Source organism: Mus musculus, chromosome 8 (genome assembly GCF_000001635.26).
Source record: "Mus musculus strain C57BL/6J chromosome 8, GRCm38.p6 C57BL/6J".
Lineage (NCBI taxonomy): Eukaryota > Metazoa > Chordata > Mammalia > Rodentia > Muridae > Mus > Mus musculus.
In genome coordinates, this window is record NC_000074.6 from 11,822,594 (window position 1) to 11,847,500 (window position 24,907).

The 24,907-nt window shown below is 49.4% G+C and overlaps 2 protein-coding genes across 20 annotated transcripts in view; both read left to right on the forward strand.

The window, feature by feature from the left end:
* Window positions 1-12,626, forward strand: part of Arhgef7 (Rho guanine nucleotide exchange factor (GEF7)) — a 107,219-nt gene extending 94,593 nt beyond the window's left edge. For 6 of the 14 annotated variants that reach the window (XM_030243676.1, NM_001372322.1, NM_001372324.1 and 3 more), the window contains 3 exons: window positions 8,900-8,999; window positions 9,302-9,356; window positions 10,377-12,626. In XM_030243676.1, coding sequence (XP_030099536.1) covers window positions 8,900-8,999; window positions 9,302-9,356; window positions 10,377-10,499 — 278 coding nt within the window. In that variant the 3' untranslated portion in view covers window positions 10,500-12,626. Of the gene's footprint in view, window positions 1-1,911; window positions 4,557-8,899; window positions 9,000-9,301; window positions 9,357-10,376 lie in introns of those variants that run through there. The other 8 variants (XM_006508844.3, NM_001372321.1, NM_001113518.2 and 5 more) reach the window with 3 other exon arrangements.
* Window positions 12,627-17,893: 5,267 nt separating this feature from the next.
* The window catches only part of Tex29 (testis expressed 29), a 15,275-nt gene continuing 8,261 nt past the window's right edge, over window positions 17,894-24,907 (forward strand). Inside the window, exons 1-3 of one of the 6 annotated variants that reach the window (XM_030243829.1) lie at window positions 17,894-18,048; window positions 18,289-18,383; window positions 21,434-21,669. In XM_030243829.1, the coding sequence (XP_030099689.1) occupies window positions 21,447-21,669 (223 nt within the window). In that variant the 5' untranslated portion in view covers window positions 17,894-18,048; window positions 18,289-18,383; window positions 21,434-21,446. The other 5 variants (XM_006508920.3, NM_029326.1, XM_006508918.3 and 2 more) reach the window with 5 other exon arrangements.

Below are 24,907 nucleotides of genomic sequence, written 5' to 3' on the forward strand. Positions count from 1 at the left end.
CTACCTTGTTCCCTTCTCCACCCCAGTTTTTGGAAAGACACCTCCACATTTTAACAGCACCTTCAGTGTGGCGGCTCAGATCACACCTTGCCAATCGGACAGGAGAAGTGGGAGGGACTTTTCAGCCATTTGAGCTTTGATTGAGGAGCCTGCAGCTTAGCCAGCAGGTTTGGCAGGCGCAGCCCCGGTAGCGTTTACAGGCAGAGAGGGGCCTCCTCTTCCACTTGCAGCTTTGCACTGCCTTCTGCTCATGGTGTCAAGGTCTTGCTGAGGTTCAGTGAGGTCTCTTTTTGTCCTTACCATCTCTAAGGGAAAACCGGTTATAGCTGCTGAGAGGAGTAGGAGAGACGTGGGGAAGGAAGCCTGGGCACCCTAGCAAGCTGTGGGATATATAATTGTGATGCTGAAGAGTGACTCATGAATGTAATTTTGATGATTAAACGTGATGTATTCTGATAGGTTGTAACCATAGCCAGCACTTTCATAGATTTTAGATGTGTGGTTTTAATTAGTCACCTCACTTCAAGTGCTTAAAGGGAAATGAGAGTCCCCAGCTTATAGTCCCAGGTGACCTTGGCTGCTCTGTGAACTCCCGCATGTGACAGTCCATACTTCCCTCTGGGTGAGGAACTGTGCCTGGGGTGAGCTGCGGCTGCCTGAGGAGGGCAGCCTGTGGTTTGTGCAGAGCCTTTGTTGCACTGCTCCGGACTCCATTCCTTCCACGCAGAAAGCATGGTCAGTGTGCCGACTGGTGCACTCAGTTGATGTTCTGTTTCCCAGCCAGCATCCTGGGGCCTCAGCTTACAGCCATACGTGGCTTCCTCTTAGCTCTCTGAGAAATGGGATAGATGCACAGTTTGTGCTGCACAGGTGATACGGTTGGTGAGCGCATTTGGGAACGGGCTCCTAGGGAGCACATTTCCACATTAAATGCCTAGCAGAACGTTTTGAGAATGCTAATATATCGTTACCTCAAGCTTCTCTCTGTTCACTACATGTGTGGATGCTAGCAGGACTTTGCAAGCTAAGCACAGTTGACGTTGCTTTCTGTCTCAAAGAAGGAATGGCCTTCAGACTTGGAGCACAGCCGCTTTGGTTGCCGAGGCTTCCCTGTGGTTTCTCCCCACAGGAGCCCCATACAGCCTTGCATGCCCACCTAGCTGCTGGCCAGCTCACGCTCACATTGCTAACCACGCATGCGGTTCCTTCTGCCCCGTTCCCTTGCCCCTGCTCCTGTCAACTCCCTTTCCACGTGGTGGCATTGCCAGTCTGTACTCACCTTTCTGATAGTAAAGGTTCCACATCAGGGGAAGTGACATAGGAACACACTCTGCCAGGGCTTATTTGGGCTGGGCAGCCAGGGACCACTCTTTCCCTTTGTTCACACGTAGACTTTGAGGCTGGGGCAGGTTGTAGACCGGCACGGTAAGTTTAGGCACCTTCTGCTTGTGTATGGTCTTGGCAGAGGAATAACTGCAGAGGTGAAACAAAGTAGGAGATAACGTTAAGGCCACGTAATTAATATCTTTCTACAGATTTTTGTCCTAAATAAATTGTCAATAGAATTGGTTAATTGCCAAGAATATAGAATCATGTTTTGGGCATGAATGAATGTGTGTAGCCTTTTTAGCTGGGACATACAGGTATCTTTAGATGCAGCCATTTGAAGGAGGACTGCGACTTTTGGGCTTAGGAAGAATTGGGTTTATTCTGAGGGTGGTGCTTAAGTTCATTAGGAAAGCCCAGCAGTAAGTAAGGAGAAGCAGACATGTTGCCATTTTTTTAACAATATTTTCTCTTTCCCTTCTCTTCCCATCACCTTTTGCTTTTGTTCCATGTTTTGGTTGTGGCTCTCCTGTCCGTCCCTCCTCACCCCTCTGCCTGTCGCACCTGTCACTTCATCCGTCTTAGCATGGCAAGGCACTGACCTGATGCATAATCACGTCTTGGCTGATGACGACCAATCAAGTCTAGACTCCTTGGGTCGTCGCAGTAGCCTTTCTCGTTTGGAGCCCTCAGACCTCTCGGAAGACTCTGAGTATGACAGTATATGGACAGCCCATAGTTACAGAATGGGTTCTGCATCCCGTAAGAGCTGCTGCTCATATATCTCTCACCAGAACTAACTAACGCACTGAGCCTTTCTTAACAATGCTTGTACTGCAGCCTGCTTTTCTTAGACGTTTCTTGCTGTTCCTTGTCTCTCTTATGTGATATTTTAACAACTCTGGAGAGTGTCTTGGTATTTCCCATTGTACCTAGTGGAGGCTTAATTGCCAATCTAAGACTGAATTTAAACTGCTGCCTGTTGGAGGGAGGTGGCAAGTCCAGTGAGTACCTGATGGGCTTTTCCCAACAGGGAGCTTTTTCTTACAAGCTCCATGTAGCAACTGTTTCCCTTCCTTTTGGATACAGCCGTATGGACACTTTTCTATTTTATGCAGCCACATAGGTTTGCTCCAAGTGCCACAACGGAGAAGACTAGCCTTACACACAGGGATCTAATTTTTTTTTTTTTTTAATATATAATGCACTTGACCAAGTTGCTGTGGAGAGATTGAGAGGATTGTCTATGACCGAAGCACTGAATCAGTTGACAGCTGCTCTGGTGACAGTGCAGAACACCGGGCTGATGCACACCAGGGCTGGTGCCACTGGGTGTTGAGAGCAGAGTCTGGAATCTGTGTCCACCCATTGCTCTGTGCCTTTTCCTGTGTGTGGCACGGCTGTGAGGTGAGAACTCTCACCGACACGGCTTAGACATTCACCACTGCACCATACTTCCCTGAACCACAGTGATGACTAGTGGGAGGTACCATTGGTGTGTGACTGTGCTTGGCTTGCCTGCAGCCTGGCTGTCCCACAGCCACAGGATGCTGTGAGAGCCATGAGCACCTTGTGGCAGTGAAGTTATTTCCCGAAGCCCTGTACTCAGCACAGCACAGTCTGGAAGTCTGAGCATGTTCCCGCAGGGTGACCTGGGAGACGAGCCCTCCTGGCGTTTGTTGTAAGGGGTTTGCACTGGCCCTGAGAAGAACTGAATGCGAGGCTGCCTCAGTTAGAGCAGACAGCCACAGCTAGCTGCTCGAGAAACTACACTGACCTGGGTACGGTGGTGTTACAATGTATCAGAGCGGACAGCCACCCGATAGCTCCTCCAGGGGCAGCACAGGCCTGGGTGTTGTGGTGTTACAGTGTAACCTTAGGGTTGTTTTTTAAGTGTTTTTGGACACCTGCTTTAGAAACGGTGCCACAGTGTCCATAGGGAATAATGTTCTTTCCATCCTTCAGGGCATGGAGCTCTGGTGGCCATGACCTCTGACCCCTAGTCCTTGTTGCCAAGCTAGTGGATACAGTATTTTGACCCCTTTGCTCCCTCTCCTGGGAGCTGGTCCTGCTGCTGCGAGTAGAGGAGCACACACGCTGTGCATGAAGGGGGTTGACCTGGAGCTGCAGGGCAGCACAGCTGCTCACACTGAGTCTGTCTGTCTGTCCCCAGTAGCTGTGCAGCAGCTTTGCCCCTGAAGAGTTTGTATTTTTATATGAAAGTCAAGGAGCAAGCCTTTCAAACTTGCACCCAGTATTAATTTCCAATAGGAATAAGGTTGTATGGATTCAGCCAAATAGCAAATGGGAATTTTGAAAAACAAAACAAACACAAACCGTCTGTATTTAGTGATGAGGCGGCTCTGTTGTCCCCCCACATGGTGGTTGTCGTTGCCTCAGTATGGGCTGCCTGTCCTCAGCTGTGTGCTGCAACAGTGAGGCACAGCTGCTGTACTCGGGTTTTCTCATCACACCGACTGGAGTGGCACTGCTGGCTCAAGGAGCTGTCGCTGTGGTCGGCGCTGCTGAGCTGGTTCTGACAGTTTGCCCTTGCTCATTTGTCCCAGTCAAGAGCCATTTGGGTGACAATTTCTGTTGAGGCCCACACTGTGGAACAACAGCTCAACCTTTTTGCGTTTGTTTTGAATGTCTGACATTAGTTTTGTGACCTGGTTAGAAATTTGTTAGTGCCACAGGCACAGGAGATGGTCCTCATGTAGCAGAGGGGACACAGCGTTGGAGGGGCCATCGTTTCTACATTTGTGGAACTGTAGTCATGCTGATAGCACCTAACATTTCTGCAGCTCTGTAAAGCCCTGTATGCAGTGAGTGTTAAACGGAAGATGCAGACTGATGGAGAAGGTAGGTCCAAGCCATCTCGGGCCTTCTGTAGGTGGCCCAACAGTGTTCCTGTCTAACTGATACTCGTCAGAAGTCTTTATTAAGCTACACTAACTCGGTGTTTGGCGTAAGATTGCCAAAACACAATAATATGTATATAGTGGTATAAGATCTTGGGGAAATTATATATTGTGCTCTTTATCTGTGAATGGGAAAAGCCATTTTAGTACAAGACTCCCATTTGAAAACTCACTTGGATGTATATCTGAATGTTGCATTGTATTGTACAGTATGCTTATTGTCTGTGGTTGCATATGGCAATGAAGTGTCTGTTTTATATTTAAAAAGACATCTGTTCTGTACAGTTGAAATAAATTTTGCATTTGCTAGCCTTTGGCTTTTAATATTTGTTACATGGGGGAGGGCATAGCATAGCTTGAAGCCGAGTGTGCCATGGCCAATTCTCCAGGCTGGCATTCGTCCACGGGCATGCATTTTTGCTGTGATTGAGGACTGGCACTCTCTTAGGTAAGATGTAGTCTAAATAGTACAAGGCAGGGTCTCTGTGTAGTCCTGGCTGCCTGGAACTCACAGAGCTCTGCCCACTTCTTTCCTGGAAGGTGGGATCAAAGGTGTGTCCCCAGGTCCAGCTGCTTTTTTCCTGTTTCCTGTCACTGAAAGGCTTGTCCTCAGAAGCTGCGTCCCTTCCTCACAGTGAAAAGAAGCTCAGTTTTTAAGTCCTTCATTTGGACCAGGGCCAGCATTTCCCTTCCGTTTTGCAAATTGCACTCCTAATTCAGAAGAAAAAGCCCTTCGTAGTGACAGCCCTTCCTTTTTCTAGGTTGGAAAACCAATCCAAACCCCAGAGCCATAGCTAGTGTAGCCTGTGAGCCTTGGATGCTCCTGAAGAGATCTTCTAAGTGTAATGCTATGTTTTGTTCTGAAAGTAGGATCAGCTGTGTTTAAATGATGCAGGAGCATGTCCCGAGTGTGCCAGGCCACTGGCCAGGTGGGCTGATGCTCATTTGTGACAGACTTAGCTACTGCTTTGGGTAGGCAAACACATACCTGTGTGTGCCCACATCCTTTTTTTACATACACAGGGTGTGACAGTTACAGAGTTGGACAGATGACTTAGCTATCGCTGAGTCCTAGCTGTATGTCATCCCGTGGTCCCTGACACGAGGAAGGAGTCTGGGGTGATCCTTGGCTCTAACAGCCTCCGTGGATCTGTGTTTCTCACCCGAGACCCACAGCCTGTTGGCCTTTGACAATGCAGGGCAGGATACTACTAGAGACTACTAGTGTTTGACTCTTGTGTTTCTGTTGGTGTGGACATGTTCTCTGTCTTGAATCACATCTGTGAGTGGGTGTTGCCATAGGACCTGGAGCCTGTAGGCGTCCCCAGCAAAGAATGACCTTGTAAAATTTTCATGCAGGACTTGAAGTTGGTGAGACACATCTGTAGGTTTGTTCTTGGAGAGTCTGCATGAGAAGTGCCAGGTTGGGCTGATCGCAAACTGTTCTGTCTGACGCGTGTGTCTTTTTCTCTACTTGCACATGGAGGGCATAATGGTGGGTGAGGGCAGACTGATAGTTTTTATTGGGGCTGTGAGGCCACCTGGCACTTCTCATGCTGTTACCCATAAACACCATAAGTGACACTGATGCTGAGATTTAAGAAGTCCAATGTTTAGATGAGGAGCTTTGGATAGACTGAATTATAATAAAAGGAGTCCTTTTTTATTGCTTTACCCAAACCTGTAGTGTTCTAGAAGTGCGCTGTGAGCCTCCAGGAAAGGTCTGCATGCAGTGTTTCAGGCAAGCAACAGCAGATCCTGACGCCATCGCCCCAGGGACCACAGTGTGTAAGACAGCTCTGCACTGCGCTGCAGAGCCTTCACAGTGTGCTGCTGTGCCAGCTCCTGTGATGGGGCACCATGTAAAGTGCTAGCACATTCTCTGGTCCTGTGGTTACATGCTTTTTTCCAACCTAGGTATTCAAGAAAACTGTGCTCTGATGCCACTAAGCACAGCAATGTCTCAGTTACAGTGTTGAGTATGTATTTTAGAAAACTGCTGTCCTTAAGATACCACTAACTTACAAACTGGCTTGCTATACTTCATTGTTTTGTTGAAAGGCGGCTACACGTTTTAAAAAATCATTTTAGAAATGCATGCTGTGTTGAAAGATGGGTGGCTTATGGTGACCTGACGGGTGTCTGCCTGCTGTACAGATGAGCAGTCTGCGTTACATGCCCGTCACCCACTATCAGGCTCAACAGCAGTTCCCTCTGCCTGTCTCAGAGCTGGAGCAGTTATACCTTCAACCCAGAGCACAGTCTTAGACTTTGATTGAGGTCTTGGTGCCCTGTGCACAGAGCAGTTTCATGTCCAGGACCCTGTCATGTGTTTTCAAACTGACAGCTGCCATGAAGTTTAGTCCCTTAGATCTATTGCGTTACTTACTGGAGCTCATAGCTTTTATTTAGGACTACGTTTAGTAAGAGATGGTTAACTGAAAGGTCAACCTTCATTCAGCAAAGTGTCCTTGGTAAGTGTAGAGCAGCCCTCAGTCTCTTACAGAGTCTGAAAGCTTTAATGCTGGAAACAGATTTTCCAGCGAGAAAAGACTGGAAGAGCTGAGAGGAAGTGCGCGGACCGCACTGCTCTGGTATGGTGACGAGGCCTCGCCGGGCCTCACCCGCCGGGCCTTCTCAAGCCCATAGTAAGTTTAATGACAGGGTGGTCACCAAGACTAACAGAGTCATCAGCACTCAGCCCAAGCATACTACTTGGCTGCAGGGTAACAGCGGGAAGCCTGGAGAGCCATCCCAAGTGCTCTTTCCTGGATCCCCTTCTTCCCCCAGGAGCTGGGGTCCAGCATCGCAGACGCCTGCACTTCTCTGGTCCTCACTTTTGGGCACTTTCAGAATGCATTAGCTTCCTCTAAAGACACCTGCCCTCCTGTGGGAGGCATGCGTAAACATGCTTTCTTTGTGTGACCTGTGTCCCTCAGTGCTCAATAGGAAACGAGCCTCAGAGTGGCTCCTGCTAAATCAAAGAGGCTGTCCAGGAAGGACATCTGCCTGTCACTTGCACCCTCCTGGGGGTGGGGGTTGACACTGTCAGCCTGCTGCTGGTTTTTAAAATATGTCCCTCCCTAGGACTATATGTTAAAGCCTACCATCTCCAGGACTTGAGACACAGAGAGAAAGATAGGTGGTGTGTCCTCACTAGAGCACGTAGCTGCAACCCCTCCAGGGTGGGGTGGCTATCATTTGGGATAGTCTTTCACAAAGAGTATACTCCGAGCATATTAGGATGTTGACAACCTACTCACATGGGAGTCAAGGCTGGACTACCTCACCATATACAGGGCCTCCTTTTACTGACAAAATTGTGCTCTGTGACATAGGCCTGGCAGGCCTGGCTTGATGGCCACTCCTGAACTCCCCAAGGTGTTTCCAGTCTCTGTCATTCTGGCCTTGATTGAGTACCTTCCAGTGCAATAGGCTTGGCAGATACACAGAGTCTTCCAGGCCCCATAGTTAGCCTGATGTACAGCTATATGTCCCTACATGCCAGGGACATTTCATAAGCTTAGACAGCAGTGGGCTCACCTCAGTGCATTCAGAGCACAGGTTCGGGTTAAATTGCATGAAAAGCTGCTCTTCACAGTTTTCTCTCTCAAACACCATTCTAGGGTTTCCATGCCAACGAGGGTGCACAAGAAGTGCTCCTTAAAATCTGATATGCTTTCAGAAAGACAGACAAAGGGCACCCCAGAAACACAAAAGCAAATTAACCCCTTGTGCACAGTCATCTTGCCTCGTGTCACATGCTTTTCCTCAAGAGCTGTGACAGCACAGCCCTCGGCAGGCATCTGTATTCACACAGAGCCCGTCCTTCAGCAGGCGTCCATATTCATGCAGAGCCCGTCCTTCCTCCAGTGCGGACCTGGTGGTGGTGCGCAAAAACAATGAGAATAATCAGTCACATGGCGTAATTCTTCCTGGTACCCATCCTTTCAAGGCCAGTGTCTGCAGCACATTGTGCGTCCGACACATGAGGTGGTTACCAGCCAACGTCTGTGCCAGGACCATGTGCCTGTTCCCGCTGCCATTGGAAGCTGTGTGTCTCAAGGGGCTGAGAATGCTTTCATCTGGTGATCAGTCAGTAAACCGCACCTCTCCTAAACCATTGTGTTACAGTGCTACAGGGTTTTAAAAGCCATTACTACTGTACAGCTTTTTCTTGACGCTTTAGCTGTGACTCTTAGCCCTTCACACTGAGCTACCACTCCAGCTCTGAAACTTTTTTTCAATTGCCAGACTTTTTTCATTTATAAGCACAAGAATTATGCATTCTTTCCCGGTCTGGACTTTCCAGCGTTGCTGCTCCGCTATAATGGTTTAAACCTCGATTGTGTGTTGAGTGCAGTGTGGACAGACCTTTAGCGTACTTGCTGTTAGCTAGCGATTAACGTACTTAAGAGAGTTTAATAATTCGCAAAAGAGGCGATTTTTACTTAGTTTGCCTAGTTTGCCTTTGCTGTTTCCTTTGCTCTGTAGTGTTTTGGTTGGCCACACTCAGCAGACAGCTGGAGGAAAGTGGTGAAAGGTCTTCCTGCGCAATCACTGGTGCTGTGTGATAAGTGACTGTAGTGAAGTAGGTGTCCTTTCCTGCCCTCAGGTGGCACTCACGTGGGCCTTCTCTTTCTAATGACCAGGTTCACGCAAAGAATCTGCTCCACAAGTGTTGCTTCCAGAAGAAGAAAAAATTATAGTCGAAGAAACCAAGAGCAATGGGCAGACAGTGATAGAGGAAAAGTAAGATGCTTTTCTCTTCCATTATGGCTGGCTCCCCACCCCCACCCCACTCCATCTCAGGCAGATAGTGATAGAAAATAAATAAGATGGTTTTCTATTCTGTTCTGGCTGGCTCCCCCACCATCCCATGGGTGGCACGATCTCTAAAGTCTGCCGGAGGCTGGGGTGCAGCCCCTCAGATGGGTGACAGTCTAAGCTTGGGGTTAGCTTGAGGAACCTAGGGGGGCTCCACCCTGGAGGCTCTGCCCGTCTGTGTTGTGTCTCTTTGGCCTTTCCTGTGCTTACTCGCTCTCCTGTTCCAGGAGCCTCGTGGATACGGTGTATGCGTTAAAGGATGAAGTCCAGGAGTTAAGACAGGTACGCCAGCCAGTTTTTACTTTTAATTAGTTTTTTTTTTTTTTTAAATGGGAGAAAAAGGGAAATACTGTTTTAAACGTGAAGCTCATTGTATACTGAAAGGAAACCACAAAGTCAACACCGTTTCTCAGATAGGAGTGACTGGCAAGGGCTGGAGAGATGGTATAGCGGCTAAAAGGTCCAAGTTCAGCTTACACATCCACATGGAAGCCTATCTGTTAACTCCAGTCCTGGGGTATCTAATGCTGCCTTTTGGCCTCTGTGGGTAATGCATACACATTGTACACAGACATACATGCAGGAAAAACACCCCGTGTATAAAACAGTATACACACACACACATGCATGTCTAAAAAAGAATAAATTATCATTTTAAAACACAAGAGTGAGAGGCAGGAGATGCCTGCCTGTGCAGCACAGCTGTTTGGGTGCGAGCGGCCCGTCTTTTGCCTAACTTCTAAGTAGTGCTTTATTACTTTGTGTTTGATGTGGGGTGGGGCACATGGCATGGCACATGTGGAGTGGGTTCTCTACTTGTATGTGGGTTCTGAGAATCAAATTCTGGATGTCAGACTTGCCCTGCAAGCCCCTTCACCTGCTTGAGCCGTTGTAGGATGTGTATATTCAGTGCTTTGGAGGGACAGGGCAGCAGTGTCCTGAGGGTGAGGTAACTGGACATACTTGGCAGTGCCTGTCTCCCCTTCTCGTGTTTGGGGCAGTATGCTTTTCTCCCTTCCTGATATGTCTCGTTCAGTAGCTATTGCTTCTGTTCTGTGTTTGACTGGACAGGGGAATTACAAATGCTAGCAGTGGGTCTGTAGACATTGTCCCTGTTCCTCTTACCAGCCCCTTCCTTCGGGCACGTTTCATGCGTGTAAGTAGGAGACTGCCATTACTCTCCAGAGTACATTCACGACTCAGCTCGGTTGGCCGGCCCCTCCCAACCTGGGCTACCGAAGGATTCAGCTAAGATGAAGGATGCCGAGGTAGTGAACCTGCTGTTGTCTGCTTGCCTTACAGGATAACAAGAAGATGAAGAAGTCCTTAGAGGAGGAACAGAGGGCCCGCAAGGACTTAGAGAAGCTGGTGAGGAAGGTTCTAAAGAATATGAACGACCCTGCCTGGGATGAGACCAATCTATAGGCTGACTTCATTCTCATAGGCTGAAGAGCAGCAGTTCCTGGACATGGCTGGGGCCCTTGGCTTCCAGCACAGTGACATTTAGGACTAAGGAAGGTGGTCTCCATCAGGCGAGCAGCAGCAATGAGGCTGTTGCTGAAGTAGCTACATGTGAGTTATAGACACTGAGGTCTGGGCTGAGTGTGCACATATCTGCCACTTCTCCATGCAGTGACTGACCAGAGTCCTTTGGCTTCTGGACTTGAGTTGAATCTATAAATAGCATACCTGTGTACTCCTTGTAAATACTGGGATCTGAGCACCTACCTGAGATGGGACTGGGCTAACCCTCCTGCTAGGATTTCCTTCTCAGCCTTTCTGGCCACAGGGATCTGAAGTTGTGTTTGTGAAGTGTTGGAAGCAGAAAGGTGAAGAGATGCCGTGGCAGCTGTCTGACTCGTGTGTAGCGCAGGCTCCATGGTGCCATCGGGAACAGGCACTCGGGCACAGTGAATTTGTGTGTCTCTGTTCTTAACTGCAGTATTCCAGTCTCGGCTATGGCTGTGCCCAGGGCATCATGGGTTCTAGGGAGGGAAACTGTTACCTGCCTGTGGTGCCCGCCTCTGCTGCCCTGCCCTGTCCTGTCTGGGCCTTGGTCACAGTGTGCAGAAGTGGGTTAGCCCTGTACATAGATGTGTTATTTATTCCATACTCTCTAGCCGGTGCTGCCGGCCGGGCAGGGTTTGGCTGCAGGCTGTTTTCATCCAGGAGCTCTGCTCTGCCTCTGGCCGCAGTCAGCGTTGTCCAGGCCACTGAAAGCCCTCCTAACCCTCTGAGCGAGAATAAAGCAATACAAACCCCAAGTGGAGCAGCACAGCGAGAGCCCTCAAGTGCTGTGCCTGCGCCCTACTCTGCTGCCTCCCCAGGCCAGGCCCAGGCAGGCCCTGGAAGGCTGGTGGCCTGGGCAAGCGGCCCTGCTTCTGTTAGGCCATGCTTGCCCCTGGTTTGGCAACAGTTAACAGTGACCTCAGGAGCTTAGCTGTCCCTTCTTTCCTCCAAAGAGGTTGTTTTCAAGTCAGAGATACTTTCCCTTAGAAAGGTGTTTTGTCTTTAAACACTGAAGAGCAATGTGTGCTACTGGGGCCTCAGCACAGCCTCTTTCCCTAGGACGTGACCCAGCCCCCGCCCACCCACCCACCTGTGGAGGTTTCTGCGTGGGCACTTAGAGGCCGTTTGTGCTCTCTCCTTCTGCCACACTCTAGCTGGTTGCAGTGTCTATGGGTTGTGTCTGTCAGGATCCACCAGAGCCTCCCACCCCTGTTAGCATTTACAGCTCAGTGTGCGGGGTGAGAAAAGCTGAGCTGTTCCTTTCCTTTTGGTAAGCCCTGTTTTCCAAGCACTCTGCTGACCCAGAAGACACTGCAGCAAAAGGCAGTGTGTTTGCTGTCACAGCAGGTCTCAACTCAGGAACAACACTCCTTGCAACTCCACTGCTGGCACAGGGGCCTGGGGTTGCTGGGCAGCCCCTCCATCAACAGGAAGCAAAGACCATGTTCGCCAGTGTCCTTGCCACCGCCGAGGTTGCCGTCCGTGCCCCAGGACAATTCCTTTCAGACCTGCCTTAATGATTCGCTTGGAGTGTTCCATGAGTATTCATGTTCCCAGCATCCCTACCCTGGACAGGGTGGTTAGGCTGTCAGCACGCCGCCTTGTCTCTCTGAGGATCCAGTGTCTTCCAGGCTCTCCAGGGAGCGAGAATCTGCACCCAAGAGCAGTTCTTTTTAAAACCGGCCCTGGTGTACACACCCACTTCTCTCTCCTGCGTGTCTGCGCGGGGAGCTTTGATACCAACAGCACAGGGCGCCTCTCACCAACTCCTAAGTCCTCTGTGTTCTGTAAGGGATGCGGGGGAATCAAGCCATTTCCTGTCGTGTAGATGTGAAGCACTTTCCGTTCTGAACCATGCTGCGGTGTAGCAGCGTCCGAAACTCCACTGTTCTCCTCCAGCTGCTGCCCATGCGCCCTGTGCACTTCATGCCAACCCCCACTTTCCTGGGACACGACAGGAGACCGCACCGGGGTCGACTGCTCAGTGTGTGTGTGCTACACCCTTGCAATTATTAAACTCCTTATTTTTCTTATCTCACAAAACGTGTTGCTTCATCTTCCTTGAGACGGTCTCCATGTGCATGTCTTGGCTTATCAGGTTTGAAATCCTGATGTGTTCAATGCAGGGAAATACTGTTGAAATCTGGGAGCATTTAAGGATGGTAAGAGTGGGAAACAGAAGTTCTAGGAGTAGTTTCTCTCCCGAATTTCACCCTCCTCCCACTCCCATTAAATTGGAATAACAACTGCTGGTAAGATGTGGGCCATTTTCTGGATTAAAACAAAAGGCAGTGCTCTGAAGGAATCTGGGATCTCTACAAAAGAAAATTACTGCTGCTGTTCAATCAGCTCTGCCTGGTCAGGAGCTGGTCCCGAGTCCCGTTAGGAAGTTCGTACCAGATTTCAGAGACACGGCAGTAGCAGGCCTTCCTAGGTTTGAGACAGACAGACAGACAGACACACACACACACACACACACACACACACACACACACCTTTGTGCCTCAATGCTTTATGGACTGCAGCATCTTCTACCAGATTGCTCTTTGGTCATCCAGAGCTCCTGCAAGCAGTGGATACAGATGTAGGCCAAACACCCACCCCACGCGCGGGGGTTGAGGTGGACCTCAGCCCAAGCCCAGTGAGTCAGGAGCGTGAGCTGGCTTTGGGGCACGCAGCTCTTGCAGTGAGAGTGCCCTGTCTGGAAGGGCTCTAAGGCAGTGCAGGACTCGGCTCTGGCGGACGGTGCTGTCGGTTGCCAGGGCAGCCATGTGAAAGGGTACCTGGGCTGCCATGCTGTGGGCTACACAGGCACTGTGATTTGTCCCTATCTGGCTCCCGTCCGTACCTGGGCAGTTCTCACAGATTGGTCACCAAGTGCAGCACTCATCCCTCTAAGGGAAAAGGCAGCTGTGGGTCTGCAGTCAGTCCTTGCACGGCCTCTCAAGCCTCAGGCCTCAAAAGCACACGGGCGTTTCTTAGGGTTGGCATAGACAGGCTGTTCTCTCCAGCCCCCAGGGCCAGATTCTAACGTGGTTTGGGGAATCTCAGTAGCAAAGTTGGGGGCTCCAGAAGAGCATACACCAAGTAAATGGGCTGGAAGCTTAGTGGAAATCATTAATGTAGTGTTCCCATGGCCTGCAGGTTTCTCAGAGCCATAGACCCTGCTCTGTACCTAGTCTTCCCTGTCAGGTCATGGAGGGTAAGTGGCTTACAAGACAGAGCTGCTGCTCAGCACAACCACAGTGTCTGGAAGCTTGTGAGTCTGGTGATGCGGAATGGCAGGCAGGACATGAGGCTTCTCGGACCCTCAGTCCCACTCAACTTCAGTGTGTGCTGTGAAGGAGCTGCTACCTTCACAGCCAGGGCCTGCTGCTTTCCCACCCACCCCTCCTATCCCCCATTCCTGTCCCCTCCTGTCCTACCTGCCCCATCCCTGACTGCCCCACGGGCTTCCTGCTGCTCGCTGTCCGCTCCTGATGGCAGCCAGCTGGTGAGCTGATAAGAAGCAGGACAGCCACTCAGACCATTGCTCTCCAGGCAGGGTGGCTCGGACTGTCCCTGGAGGACAGGAGCTTGGGTTGCAGTGTAGACCTGTCTAAGGGTCACTGTGTGTGTCCCAGCCCAGGTCCAGGGGTGTTGAAAGCCATGGCCAGCACTCCTATCCTGGTCCCCAAGTGCGGGGAGCCTTTGGCTTCCTGTGTGGATGTGCCCTTTTGTTTTTATTAGTGTTTTATGAGACCATGGCTCTCACACTGGTATTTTCGTTGTGTCTTCACCCTCTTCCTCCAACTGCCAGTCTTCTCCCCAAATCATCTCTCCTCTGACTTTTGTTTTTCTTCTTAGATTTATTTATTTATTATATGTAAGTACACTGTAGCTGTTTTCAGACACCCCAGAAGAGGGCATCAGATCTCATTATAGATGGTTGTGAGCCAACATGGGGTTGCTGGGATTTGAACTCAGGACCTCCAGAAGAGCAGTCGGTGCTGAGCCATCTCTCCAGCCCCTCTCCTGTGTCTTGATATAACTAATGTGTGTACACACAGGTAACCTTGGTTGCACATGTGAGAGGAAAAAACAGCCTGTTTGTCTCTTGGGGTCCTGTCCACTAACATGCTAGTCTCCAGCGTCTTCCTGCCAGTGACATAGCTGCTCCTTTATGGCTGTGCAGACATGGCATGTTGTCTTCCTTCCTTCCTCTGCTAAGGACACCTAGATTGGTTCCTTCACTTTGTTACTGTGGATCATACAGCAGGGAACACAGATGAGCAACTTACACTCCAGTTATGTCTTACCTGCTCAGAGAACTCAAAATGGATCAAACACTTTTAACATCTTATATTCTGAGATGCAGGTGGAGTGCCATCCTTTCTGGACAGGACTCAGACAGCTCTGGACGCCAGTATCCATAGCGTGCGACAGAGACGCTTCTGCACAGCAGCCCCCGATTGTTACATACTCTGAATCTGCCTGAATTCCCCACTTCCTTGCCCCCAACCTGGCTTTTCTCATTTCTCAGTGTGTCCGTCCATCCGTCTGTCTGCATTTCCTATTCTGGCTGGTTCCCAGCACCTGACCCTGAAGCAACACTGGGAACCTCTGTTCCCGAGAATCCCTGGTCTCAACTCTGCCCCAGCCCATCCTCATGTCCTTTCGTCCCTTCCCCCTGCCCTTGCCACTCCCCACCTCTGTCATCGACAGTAGCGGTCGATTGCTTTGTGGAAATTCCCAATAATATAGTTGGGGCCTGCTGTTGCTACCTCCCAGAAGGGACCTGTGGGTGAGGGGCAGGCTAGCTGGTGCATCATTCTCTTCTAAAAGCATTTCCTTTTTAGCTTTTCTTTCAGGGTGCTGTTGGGGAAGGTTTGCACTGGCCTGTGTTGTGGCCAGTCACAGGCCAGGCCTCAAGGTACCTTTAACAGAATTCACCCCCTTAGGCACTCCTTAAATGGGGACAGTTCTCTGCTCTAAGTTACTTTCTGCTGTTTTGGAAATCCTGAGGGCAGGTGTGTAGAAGGGAGGCCCTGTAATGGCTAGGTAAGCATCAAGCAGGTGCACTGCTTAACATAGCTGTGGTCTGGACACTCCCTCATCTTCTGGGAACTGTTGGGGTCACAGGAGACATAAGTATCAGCTCCCATCACACGAAACAAATCGGAGTGACCAGGAACAGTTGCACGGACACCCACAGTCACAAATCAAATGACATTCACACTTTAATACCTTTAGTGATACCCTGGTGGGGGCATGCACGGAGCAACAGGGGAGTTTCATAGTAGGTTTCAGATGCTATGAAATTACATCCTTAGCTCTTGGCTGTGTGGATGCTAATGGTATATTGATACATTTTAACAGGCTTCACCTGTTAAGGTAAATGTTAGGTCTAACCCAGAAGTAGGGTGATGAATGGCTGTTGCAGGGCTAAGGCCAACTCTGGATTGTTTGGATGTAGAGCTGTATCATTCCAGCTCTTCACTGCTCTAACCAGGCCCTCGGCTTTGCAGATTGTGTAACGGATATGTGGTTGGTTGTCTTCTGGGGCTTAGGGCTTACTGTCAACAGGTAGCACACTAGTGACCACGGAAAGGCGAGCTTCTCTGACTAGAAGAGGGGTCTCATTCACCACTGACCCAGTGTCCGCCTGGGAAGTGAAGGCAGAAAGAGGGTGCACAGGTCACAGAAACCCCACTGGAACACTCACCGCTGCCAACGATAGTGTTTGTGTAAAAAATATAAACGTGTGTTCGAAACCATGGTGCAAGATAGAATATTTGTCTAGAGATCAGTTTTCAATAGGCCAGGAGCAAGATAGTCGATTTTTATTAATAACGAAAAGTATTAAATAGAAATAAAGTGAAAGATGAAGACCTTTAGATCGGAGGGTGTTGAAGCCATGGCGGTTGAAACAGATGACAGTGGGAATGGTTGAGGTCCCAGAGTACGAGGGTGCTGACTTCTCACCTGTCTCCTGCCATGCTTAGGAAGCCCTGGACTTGTTTGTTTCTGTTCTACATCTCAAAGAAGTTCTGCAGATTGTGAGGGGGTGGAAATTAGCAAGACTGTGTAAGAACCTTGTGAAGATGTTAATACTGGTCAATACTGGCATCAAGGGGTCTCCATCAAAGGGCAGACACGGGAGACGACCCAGACCTGGTCTGAGTAATGACTCAAAGGTGCTCTGTGGGCCCAGTTTCTTGGTTCTGGCCGTGGCACTGTGGGCTGGGAGCATGCACACACCTTCCCTCGGAACTCACTGGGGACCTGAGCCCTGGGCTGTTTGGGACCTGGGTCCCTGCCTCTGCCGAGCCCAGGTGTTCCTGCAGCTCAGTTCTGCCCTGTGGCAGGGTTCTGCTCTTGGCGGATTGGAAAAACTGAGAGCAAGGGAGCCTTGCTAGGCAGTCCCTGGTTTCCCCACCCTCCACATGCAAGACAGCGGCCAGTTCCTCCACACCTGGCTGTGCTTGCTGCCTCAGTGATGGCTGATAAACAGCTTCACCCCAGGGAGCAGTAGCTCCCAGGATAATTAATTTCCTTCATATTATGCAGCCACCAGCTTTTATTTCTGTAAAAGTTGCCATGTTTGCAAGAGCTGCTTCTTATACACATCCTCTTGGTTATTAAATGCCAACCACATTTGTTTACAAATAAAACCAAGTTAATGAAATACTGCATCTACATTAGCAAGAGCTGAGAGCACTGCGGCCTCCGCAGGCTCCAGAGCCTTGTGCTGGCCTTCAGTGGTGTACCTCAGGGAGGGTCCCCACAGAGCATTGCAGTTAGAAAGGGGACCATCTCCAGCAGCTCACTTCCCAGCCCTGACCTACTTGGGATTCTTGCAACACCTGGAAAATACTGAAACATATGGCAGTTTCCAGCAAGGAGCAAAAGGAAGGTTGTCACTGTCACAGCCCCCTTCCAAGGGCATGCTTGCACTGTGATAAGCAGAAGGGGCCCACTCTGAGGATGGAGGCATAGGACTCACAGGGCCTTGTTCCTTCTCCTGTGGATAGAGGGGACCTTGTTTTGTTCATGGTTGCACCCTAGTAGTGTTTGCGAAAACACTCCCAGAAAACAAAAGTCACATGGCGAAATTTAAATATATGATCCTGCTCCCAAGCTCACCACGCTTTCAGGAAGGAGCAACTTGGATTCTAACTTGAGGCTTCAGAACAGTACCTTACACAGGGGAGATTTCCCCAGCCCATTAGTGTGCTTGGCCCCCTCTCTCCATACCCAGTCCATAGAATGAGGTGCTGTGTAACCCTTTTATGACCTTGAGCTTCAAAATGATGTCACAATAAGCAGGGACTGGTTTCCTTCTGTCCACCCTGACCTCCAGCTACTTGTGAGCCGTAGACAAGAAGCTGAGGTAGCCAGTTCGTGGCTTAACCAAAACATTGTTCCTTCTTAGAGGCTACCAGAGAGGCAGTGCACAGACCTCAGTTCTGGAACTGATGGACAGGTTGGTGACTACCCCTCCACCCTGAGGCCAGGAGAAGCCCTCAAAGTTTGGCCTGTTAATTCTCTAGTACCCGTACAAAACGCCCCAAAGATGGCCACACTGCCACCCTGTGCTGAGGTGTCCTGACTGACCTGTCTTCAGGTGTGAATACTCGGAGGTCCCTGTGTGCTGAGGTGGCCTAAGCTATCTTTTAAGTGTACAACTCCTGTACTCCCTGTGCTGAGGTTTCCTGTCTTCCAGGCATATTTGATCCCTGTATCCCCCGCCAGCTGCTACCATGAAAGACACCAAAGAAATCAAGAGGTCCCCACCACATCTCCTGAAGAAGTTTGCAGGTAACATGGAAGAGACTCTTGGGGCTGTTTGCATGGAGAGTTTGGCTGTCGTGCCGTCTGGCTTATCTGATCAAGGAAAGCAGGGACGTGTGTTTCCAGGTTACCCCATGGAGCCACCTTGAGATCTCTGAGTCTTGAGCCATTACAGAGCAGCCCCTTGGGATTTCTCACACTAGCTCAAGAAACAACAGGGAGTCCCAGGGCTTTTGGTTGGTTATACTCTTCAGTCACTTTAAAGCTCTCATCTCTCGGAAGTGGCTTTTATAGAATACGTTCTTTTTTACAACAAGGAGCACGCTTCTCCTCCCCACTAGGTATGTAAGCAGGCATTAGACACTTGACCCTGGGTGTGGAAGTCGTGCAAAAATATGATTTTCTCAAAGGCACGTTGACTGTGCATGGTATAATTGCATTTACTTTAAGTCAGGCAGGAAAACCTTCTAGAATTGCGTGCTTCGCAGGAGGAGCCTCAGACCACTGGGGACTGTCACCTTCCCTCCCAAATCTCACTGTTTGAAACTTCCTTTTTTTTCTCTCCTCAATGGTGCATGTATTTATGCATTGCTATTATGCCATATGACATGGAGAAGCAGAGAAGAAATGTGTTCATCTTTTGTTTGTCTCCCTTGGAAGGCAGGCCAGGCGTGTTTCTATGGGATTCCCTGAAAGAAAGCCAACTTCTCCCTCGAGGCTGGGAGTGGGAGGGGAGGCTCAGCCACGGTGGGGTTGGGGAGGCATTAGGTCATGCTGGGGCCAGACACCTCCACAGGCCAAAGACTCTTAAAAGGACCGATTGCGATATCTGATTCAGAACAAGGAAGCCATGCCGGAGATGTAGGCAGACTGGAGCCACAGAGAGCAGCAGAAACTACTGGGCCAAATCAGAGCGGCTGCTCTGTATGTTTGGCTGGGATCCAGTGGCTCTGTCGTCTCCCACTGGGAGAGCAGTAGCTATAACAAAGGGTGGAAAAACTCTGTCCTTAAGGTCCTTGTGTGCAGCCTCTTGGTCTCCATCTACAGCTAGGAGCCCTGGGGAACTGTCTTCATGGGGTGGGATCAGTACCTACCTACCTCTGCAAGAGGTTCCTGGGAGCTGTTGGACACTGGCCCTGAAAACCTAAGCTTGGAGCTGGGACACCCCACTGCAGGTTTCAGGGGGCAGCTGAGAGGAGACCACAGGATACAGGTAAGCTGTGTCTTGGGGCAGGAGGCTGTTTTAGGGGTGCATAACGTATCTAGGGACTGTTGAGCTGTAGCCCTGGGGCATGAAATGATCCCCGCTTGGTGTCCAGATTTCCTGGTGTTCCCAAGCTGTGGACCTATGCTTTGCCTCCACGGTAAATGACAGGGACCACACTCCTATTGTTCCTTTGAGCCTCAAAGGCTTGTTGGGAAAATGTAGAGAGGTGAAGCTATGTTTTCTTTCTACAGTGTTGGGATTTTTTGGATAACAATGCATTCACATTTCAACAGCTTTGTTGGCAGACTTGGTCTGGCACATTCACTTTCTCAGCCAACTGAGCACAGGTTCTTAAAGTTCAGTTGTAACTATTAATATCAGTCTTCAGATCACACATCACACAGTAAAACACCTCTGTGAATATATTATATGATATGTTAATATTTATTATATATAACATTAATTTTATTAATTATACAATAAATTATATATAAATAATAAATATATTAATATAACATACATTAATATATACTGATTATATATGTGTACATATATGTGTGTAAGATATATATACAAACAGAGGGGGGCAACACAGGGCTACACAGGGCTCAGGAGAGTTCAAGGACTTCCAAAGAGGGACAAGAGCAGAATCTGGGGCTGCTGATAGAGATACAGAGGCTTGGGGTCGGGATAGAGTTGAGCTACAGCAGCAGAGTTGAGCTGCGGGCACAAGGTATGGTGGAGACTGGAACAGCGAAAGGTGACACTGAACGGTGCACTGACAACTGAGATGACATCATCGGTCGGCACCCAACCGAGACAAAGCCCCTGAGACCGCTGGGAGTTCTCTGTTGGTCCAGATGCACACTGGGGTGGCCAGGAAACAGGTCAGTGATTCTGCTGCTACCACAGTGTGAGGTGTCCTTGAATGGTCCAGGTGAGGGAGTTACACCTTCCCTGTGGTGTGTCCAGCAAGCTCTTGGTCTGATCTTAAGAGCATCCATACATCCTGATATCGCTTTTATCCTGATATCTTCCCATAGTCTGTGCATGTAACACCATGGACACATCTCATTTATTTTTGAAAAATGTACAGGACAGTATCCTTTCTACTTTTAGAGTTAAGTCCCACCTGGGTAGCTCCTGTCACCTGGTGCTGCCGTTCACCCAGATTCACAGTCTTCCTTCATCCTCAACGTGAAGTCTCTCGGGGCAGGGCAAAGCCTGAAGAGCTTTGCCACTGCTTTACATAATAGATCAACCCAGAGCAGAACAGAGCCTGCCGTCTACCCACATGGAGGCACAGAGGCTGCTAGGACACCTGGCAGAGAAGAACCCAGCTAGTCCACGTCGGCCCTGTTAAGTGTTCTTCCAGACCCTTGTTCTGCCTGGTCTCCTGCCTGTCTCTCACAAAGCATCTTGGGAGGGACCCATGGATGCCAAGTGTCTCCTAGGCCAAGTAGGCATGGGCTAGCCAGCTCTTAAACCACCCTGTCATGAGAGACCATTGTGAACTTCCCTACCTGAGTGTTGGGGACCTAATTTGAGTCCCTACAAGATATTCACCTTTAGCCTTGGAGCCATCTCTCCAGTGCCAACTTTTGTCTTTTGGATTCAGCTTCTAAATTCAGGAGCAATGCTCAACCCTCGGGGCTAGCTAGAGCTCAGACTGTACCTCAGTGTGCACATTGCACAGAGTGACCTGGCCACCCTGGCACGTCACGTGTTAGCCCTCTTGGATGCCTGGGGGAGCCCGTGCCTGGCTTGTCACTGCCTTATCACCCTGATCCTCAGCCACCCTTGTATTATGCTCGGTAATTAACTTCATATTATTTTGTTCAGAAATTTAATTCTCATCCTCGTTTCAAAGCAGGATTCTCATAATGAATAATGGAATTAACAGACCCGCGGTTCAATCTGGCAGACTCCCAGTGCACCCCACCCCCATGCCCGCCTTGTTTTTTGCCAAGTCAGTGCTGTGTCTGTGCCTTGCAGTGTGTGACATCCCTCTGTATGACATCTGTGACTACAATGTCACCAGGGAGCGCTGCAGGAGTCTCGACTGCTGTTTCTACAGGGGCGTCTGCTACGAGAAAGCTGTTCCCAGTGAGTGATCCAACCCTGGTCCTTGTCCACTGTTTATGTCACCACAACCTCACACAGCACAACCTCACATACCTCTGCTCTGTGCGGAGTGGAAGGGGTTTCTCACCACAGTCCTTCCTGGAAAAGGCTGGGATTATGAACACTGGGTGTGAGAACGTCCCTTCCAAGACAGCTGCTGGACAGGGCGCTGCTGGCTGCAGCCAGCTAGAGTCTGATTGGGCCGGGCTGGTGGTGTCTTAGCCAAGGACCGTGGGGACAGCCGAGGGACACGATATGACTGGGTTTCTCCTGAGGTCATTTTAGCACCACACTAAGATCAGGCCTGGGCTATCCAAGGAGCTGCAGGGCTGGCTGCCTTGCTCCTGATGAGCCATTTCTAGACATCCAGGTATCTGTGAGGAGTGGGAAAGAACAAAAGAAGCAGCTAACCAGGTCGTTGTAGTGAAGGGTTGTGTCCATTCTGCCCATGGACATGTTTTCCCATGTCAGGACTTGGGCCTTCTGAACTTCTAGGGTTTTCTAAAGCACCACCTCCAAACCTTCATTAAATTTCACTTGGAGACTCATTTATGTCCTCACTTTCAGAATGGTAATTATGGAAGCTGTGTGGGATGCATCCACCCTTAATTTCCATCAGAGAACAGGGGTAAACACTCCAAAGCCAGGAAAGACCATACTGGCCACGCTGTAGGTGGGGACCCTTGCTGTGCTGGCCTCCAGCCCCTGTCCCTCTGCACAATGCTAAATGTTCTTGGGCCCCTCCTTTCCTCTTGTTCCTTTTACTAAGTCCCCAGGTAGAGTGAATTCTTCCACACAGTACTCTGTTCCCTTCCCTGGGTATGTATGTGGCTTTGGAAGTCAGGGAATTAGTGATCAATGTGACCTACCTACCGGATATGCCATACCACACCAGGAAGAGCTGGAGACAGACAGACAGGGCCCACACTTTCTTATGTCAGCATCATGGAGACTGGGCATTTAGGCCTCTGATAGTGACCCAAGAGGTCACAATAGACACACCATTAGCACAAGGACGCTCTTTAGGTATTGACTTTAGAAGGCTCAGGGCCCTTCTCACTCTAGGGGAGGAGTGACCCTTGCATACCAGGACCCATTTCTGCCTTCTGGCAGAAACAATCAGAGCTGGTGCCTTTTTAATTTCTATTTAGAAGAAATGGTCATTCTATAAAATTCATTTTTCCCCCCGTGCTGGCTATAGATCCCAGAGCTTATGCTAACATCCACCCCCAAGTGCGCAGTTCTATAGGTCTTAGTGTATTCACAGAGTCAGACAGCTTTTAACACTGTCTGTCCTGAGGATGCCTCTGATCTGGGTGCTGGGAACCACATTTGGGTTTTCTCTTAGAGTAGCATGCACTCATTTTTTAAAACAGTTTTAAATTTTTAAAATATAACTTTCCCCTTCCCTTCCCTCCCTCCAGCCTCTCCCGTGTTGCCCCTTGCTTTTCTTCAAATTCATGACCTCTTTTTCTTTAATTATTATCACACACATAGACATACAGACATACACACACATTCCTAGATATATAACTACAAGTGGTCATTGCCTGTAGAGTCACATACATGGATGTGACTTGAGAGTGACCACTGTGAACTAGAGAGTTCTTTGAGGATTCTCCCCTGGAGAAGATGATTCCTCTCCCCAGTGTTCCCATCCCTCAGCTGCTATGGTTCTCTGTCTAGGGTCAGGTCCCATGAGGTGTTACCCACATTAGCATGTCTGGTGGCAATGCCTCTGTTCAGAGCATGTTTAGGTAGCCACCTTGGTGAGGTTTCATGGGTGTACTGGCTAGTTTTGTGTCAACTTGACACAAGCTGGAGTTATCACAGAGAAAGGAGCTTCAGTTGAGGAAATGCCTCCATGAGATCCAGCTGTGGGCTATTTTCTCAATTAGTGATCAAAGGGGAAAGGCCCCTTGTGGGTGGTACCATCTCTGGGCTGGTAGTCTAGGTTTTATAAGAGAGCAGGCTGAGTAAGACAGGGGAAGCAAGCCAGTTAAGAACATCCCTCCATGGCCTCTGCATCAGCTCTTGCTCCCTGACCTGCTTGAGTTCCAGTCCTGACTTCTTTCAGTGATGAGCAGCAATGTGGAAAGTTAAGCTGAATAAACCCTTTCCTCCCCAACTTGCTTCTTGGCCATGGTGTTTTGTGAAGGAATAGAAACCCTGACTAAGACAATGGGTGTCACTTTGACATGTCTAGGAGAGACAGTCACCATGTTCCTTTGATGCCTCCTTTCCTGCCATGATCTCTAAGCCTTGGGTAGAGGACTTGTGTTGTAGAAGGCATGGTTGGGGCTCAGTGCTGTGTGGTCACTTGCTCTCTGCGTTCTGATTGATTGTGGGTTTCTGTGTTCTACGAACTTGAGCAAAGTTGCATTTAAAAAAAACAAAACAAAACTGATTTGTTTGTCAGAGGAACTTGTGAGCCAAGAGAGCATTGAGCTCAGTACTGACAGAACTAAAGGCTAAAGAGGTCACTCCGGAGGCTCAGGAGACACCTTCGTGGCACTGGGACAGTAGCCAAGGTGTCACGAAGGCCCCACCCATTAGAGGTGCAATGCAGTAAAGATCCAAATTCATTTGAAAGAAGAAAGTCTAAAATAGATTCCCTCAAAGGCAACAGCCCAGGGAAATGTTTTCCTCGGAGTTAGCACGCACAAGCTGATACAGCTATGGTACAAGGGTGTGTGTGTGTGTGTGTGTGTGTGTGTGTGTGGTACAGCTTGAGCTGGCAGAAGAACCTGGCAGCATCAGCCACATGGTGTCGGCTTTGCAGGCAAAGCTTAAGTTACAGTGGACACCCTAGGATAGTGGAGATGCCAGGATTGCGGGGCCAAAGAAAGCTCTAGACATGACGTAGAAGTGACCTAAGAGAGAGGCTATGTATGTTTTGGGGAGCATAACAGGAGGATAAGGCTACCTGAGTCCTCTAGAACCAGCCAGTTACATCATGAGTCTCAGGTGCTGCACATGAAGTTGCAAGACTTGTGTTTGCTTTGCTGGCATTTCATCTTGGTTAGGCCTAGTCATGTCTTGATATACCCAGATTCTCCCATTTCAGAACGGGCCTATTTATTCTGTGCAGCGTTTAGTCTGTACAACATTGTTGTATGTTGGAAGTATGTAACTTGTTTGTTTGTTTGTTTGTTTGTTTTACTTTATAGGACCTCACAGTTGATGAATCTGAAATGAGATGTGGGCTTTATTCAGGCGT